At 35.5% G+C, this 4,458-nt stretch overlaps 1 protein-coding gene across 1 annotated transcript in view; it reads right to left on the reverse strand.

Moving 5' to 3' along the window:
• Positions 1–594: 594 nt before the first annotated feature.
• ZNF800 (zinc finger protein 800) overlaps positions 595–4,458 on the reverse strand; it is an 11,456-nt gene continuing 7,592 nt past the window's right edge. The window contains exon 4 of the mRNA XM_010024273.1: positions 595–2,360. Coding sequence (XP_010022575.1) covers positions 595–2,360 — 1,766 coding nt within the window. The remainder of the gene's footprint in view (positions 2,361–4,458) is intronic.

The following is a 4,458-nucleotide window of genomic DNA, read 5'->3' on the forward strand; positions in this document are numbered from 1 at the left end:
CAAAGCAATTAAGCATCTGAATTACATTCCAAAAACCTCTTCCATGTCTTTTTGTTGACAGGGTGTAGGCAATATACATTAAAATAAAAATAAAAATAAAAAAAAAAAAAACCACAAAAACGAACAAACAAAAAAAAAAAGCACAAATGACAATTCCAACAAATACACAGAGATTTTTTCTGTCAACAGCTTTTACTGTAGTACCTTCTTTAGTACTTCTTCAACTGGGTCACAGAGAAGTTAACTAACAGGTGAAGTTATTCCAACCAAACAAAAGTAATGTTAATTTAAAAAATTTACTATTTTCGACATATACATATATTAGCTTGATTACAATAGATGCCTTAAGACAATTTAAAGAGTTGACTCAGTACAATTTAATCTATATTCTATTCCAACTTCCTACAATGACAAATTTAAAATTAACTCTTTTCCAAAACACTAAAAACAAGTAAGAAATAAATTTGACATCTACCTTAGTATTTAAGCCACTAAACCATAAAATGTTTCCGGCAATAAATCAACAACAGCAAAAGAAAGGCAGTAGTTTTGTTTTCTTTTAAAGAAAAATAATAAACAAGAGACTTTTTTTCCTCACCAGACAACAGCTTTAGATCTTGTACTTCTGCCTTTGGTTTTATTTTCTTCAGGTGAGTGAGATACATTTGCTTTGTGAGTTTTCTTATGGTGCTCTAAAAAAGCTTTTCTGGCAAATGCTTTCCCACATTTATTGCATCGGTGCAGAGAAAAGTTTTTTGTTACTTTTACTTCAATGCCAACATCAGCTCCTTCATACTTTTTATTGGGAGAGTTAGAGGTGACATCCTGTTTTGAACCAATCTGTTTTGTTTCATCCCTCTGAGGGCCTCTTTTTGTCACCTTATTTAGAACAAGATCAATTGGCTTTTTTATTGCTCTGATTTCTAAACTTGCAGTTATTTTCCCAAGGTAGCGTGGTGACTTTTTATGAACTACAGTTATGTGCCTTATCACATCACGCTTGCGACGTGTTTCATAAGAGCAGAGTGGACACCTGTAGTATTTAACATAAATGTTATTTCCATCTGTATGTAATTCAATGTGTTTTGTCAAGTTCTGTTTAGAAGTAAATTGGCGTTTACAGAGTTTACAGTAAAGCTGCTTGAAGTCAAAGCCAGCTGAAAGTTTTGGCTTCCTGTTTTTTTGCTGGCCACCTGCAGCAGATGCATTGGTTGACTTAGAGGTTGATTTAGAAGTTGATTTACAGGTTGATTTAGTGGTTGATTTGGAAGTTGATTTAGGGTTTTCAAGGTCCTGTTTAACTTTACTTTTCTGTGCTGACGGTGTGCTTTTTTTCTCATTTGAATGATTTGTTCCCTTTAATTCATTCTGTGGAGAAAGGGCAATGGAAGGGGGTGAAGGTTCTACAGAATCTGCTGGTTCAACTTTTACTTTTATTTCTGTGCCATTGGCGGTATTGTTGGGTCCTTTCTCTCTTTTAGAGTTCTTTCCAGAAAGAGTTATCTTGTGAACAATTTGCATGTGCCTTTTCAGCATTATTTGTGAACTATATTTTCTCTTGCACAGAAGGCATTTGCATGCAGTTAAGTTGTATTCAGCCTTTGAAGACGACTTTTGTTTTCGGGTCTTAAAAGATTTTTTAGCAGAAACTGTATCCAGGAACAAAGGTTGCCCAGGCTTTGTAGCAATATCAGGAGTAATGGAATCCCTTCTTAATCCTCTATGAACTTCATCAAAATGCCTCCTTACGTTGGCTTTTGTAGCAAAAGATTTATAACATACAGGACAACTTCTACCTAATGTTACAAGGACATTCTTGTTTCGTCCTTTCACAGAAGACTGATTTGGTTTCTTTTTTGTTTCTATGTACTTCTTTAGCTCTTCCATCTTCTTTTTGTGCACTTTTCGAATGTGCCGGCGTACACTCCGTCTGGAATGAAATTCTTTCCTACAAAGGCAACATATCAACTGGTGGCCAAAATCACAATTATCCAGAGAGTCCACCTCAGGATTTACTGCTGGAGGCTGTTCTTCAGGAGTAGGTATCACCTTGTTCGTAACGGGATCAGCAGGAGGTAATTCTACAGTCTCTCCAGCTGGAGTTGGGGCTGGAGCTGAAACAGTCTTGGGTTGCTCAATGCTGGGTTCCTGTATCTGTACTGGAGCTTGATCAGGGGTACTATTGCTTTCTACGTTCTCATCTGGGCTATCAGTCCTTGATACATATTGAAATACAGCATTCTGATTAGTTTCTATAGGTTCCAATTTAACTATATATTCTTGCTTATCTACCCTTGGATAGATTGCTTCCAGAAGATCATTTATGGCTTGACTCTGTTTATCATTTATATCTGGGAAGTCTGTGAAAAGAGGCGAAAATATTTTTTAATGATTTGGTAATTTCAAATTATTTCAATTTCAAAGTATCTTTTAACCACTATGTCAATTCAGTCACCAAATTTCTACAAAAATCCTGTACTTCTACTATTTTTCTGACCATTTACACTTAAAGACTTTGAGTAATCATTGCTATGGCATCAGTACAAGTTACTTCTTTATTAAAAGCCAATATTGGAAGTACACTCTTCTAGCATGCAGATGTGAAAGCCACCTAAACTAAAAATTAGCTTGCCTGGGTTAAACTGATCTTTAAAAATCTGTATCAACTGCAAAAATGTCAATGACTAAAAAATGACTGAGCTTGTTCTACAGGTATGCAATCAAGCCTGAAGTATTATTAGAAACTGATTTTCCACTGCTGGATATAGGCATCCTCAATAAAGGAACCTAATTCTGAAAATAAGCTCTTCTCTGTAAATTCTGAACAGTCCTTAAGAAACAATGAAATGTCTGTGTAACCTAAGCACTGCACAAAGATATCAGTAGATAAGAGGGAACTTAACTTCTGGGGCAGGGAAAGCTTTTAGTAATACCGAAGCAGTTAATAGGCTCGGTCATACAGTAAGATAGTAAATGCTAAGGGCAGAAAAATCCTGCATTATTCAGGGAGAAGAAAAGAAGTTTACTAATTTCTCAAAACAATAAAAACTGAGCCAAAGAAGCTATTCTAAGAAAGAGTTACTTCACTGAGATTCACCAAAGGTTCATCCTGTGTTCTGCCCTGATAATGAGTTGGAACAGACTTAAATCAAGAAGGGATTCTCCTTTCCTTTTTTGTCTGATGCCAGTAAACTTCCCAAGCTGAAGTCTGCTTTTGAAGTACTGATTTAATATACCTAGTTTCCAAAACGTTTTTGGTTTTGTTTGTTTTTTTTATGCTTTTGAAGCATTTGTATTCTTGGCTTCCACAATGTTAAGCAGTACATTTTATTTTGTTTTACCAGAAATACTGACAATTTTACTGTCTGGTAATTTTGCTGGATACCCCAAGTTTTTGTATTATGAAAACCAAGAAAAACAAAGGATTACTAACATTTTTACCTTCATGTCACTTATTATTTTACAGGCCTGAATAATACCCTGCTTTTAAATGCCAAATTAGTTAGCGATCTAGTTCCCAGCATGATACAGTAAGCATCTGCACTGACATAACTACGAAGTCAAGGTGCTACAGCAAAATCGTGAGGCACCAAGATGATACAGTTCAGAGTTTTCCATGATGATTTGAAGACGTGATTCCTGGTAACAACTAATTAAAAACCCACACTTAGTCAGGGTTGTTCCTTTCACACTGCCAGCAATACATGAAGGGAAAAAAAAAAAGTGTCAGTACAAGAAATATGCTGGTTTTGTTACTCAGAACCCATCTTTTAACACTGAATTTTTAACACCATTTGCAGTCAGTTTCAGATGGAACTATTTATATAATTTTTATCAAGGGTAAAAAGTCCTTCATTTAGGTCCCTTCAGACCATTTAATGACTACACTAACAGAATACAGCTCAAAAAAAATCAGCAGAGCATAGCCAGGATTTTCACCATGAGGATGCTGAACTTTCAGTCCCAGCTCTTGTTCCCTACCTTTTATTTATTGAAAAAAAATCAAAAACCCCTTACACTTTATTCAATAACCATCATTCTCAATTTTAAGTAAAACAAATATTTATATAGTTTTCTTCAGAGCATGTAGTATTATTCTCTTCATTTGCATCCCTTGTAGTGAGCAGTGAAATATGAAAGCTAACCAGTAAATTAAATGAAGGCTAGGACGTCAGGAGCTGAATGAGAAGTCTTTACTCAGGGTACTTTTATTTTGCTTAGGAACTTTTGCATCTAAGTCAGATGCACTTCTAACCTCGCTCTGAAAATACAACTCACCCCTTTTCACAGGGAAGCTCTGTGACTGCAACTGGCCAAGCACACTCATTTAAGGAAGACGACAATATTAGTCTTCTCACCTTCTCCTTCACAACACTAGCTGATACAATGTGGAAAAGAATTATCTATGTACATCTTTGTTCAATGCTAATTTTGGAAATATTGAGGCAGGACTGCATT

Source organism: Nestor notabilis, unplaced genomic scaffold (assembly GCF_000696875.1).
Source record: "Nestor notabilis isolate BGI_N333 unplaced genomic scaffold, ASM69687v1 scaffold29971, whole genome shotgun sequence".
NCBI classification, from domain to species: domain Eukaryota; kingdom Metazoa; phylum Chordata; class Aves; order Psittaciformes; family Psittacidae; genus Nestor; species Nestor notabilis.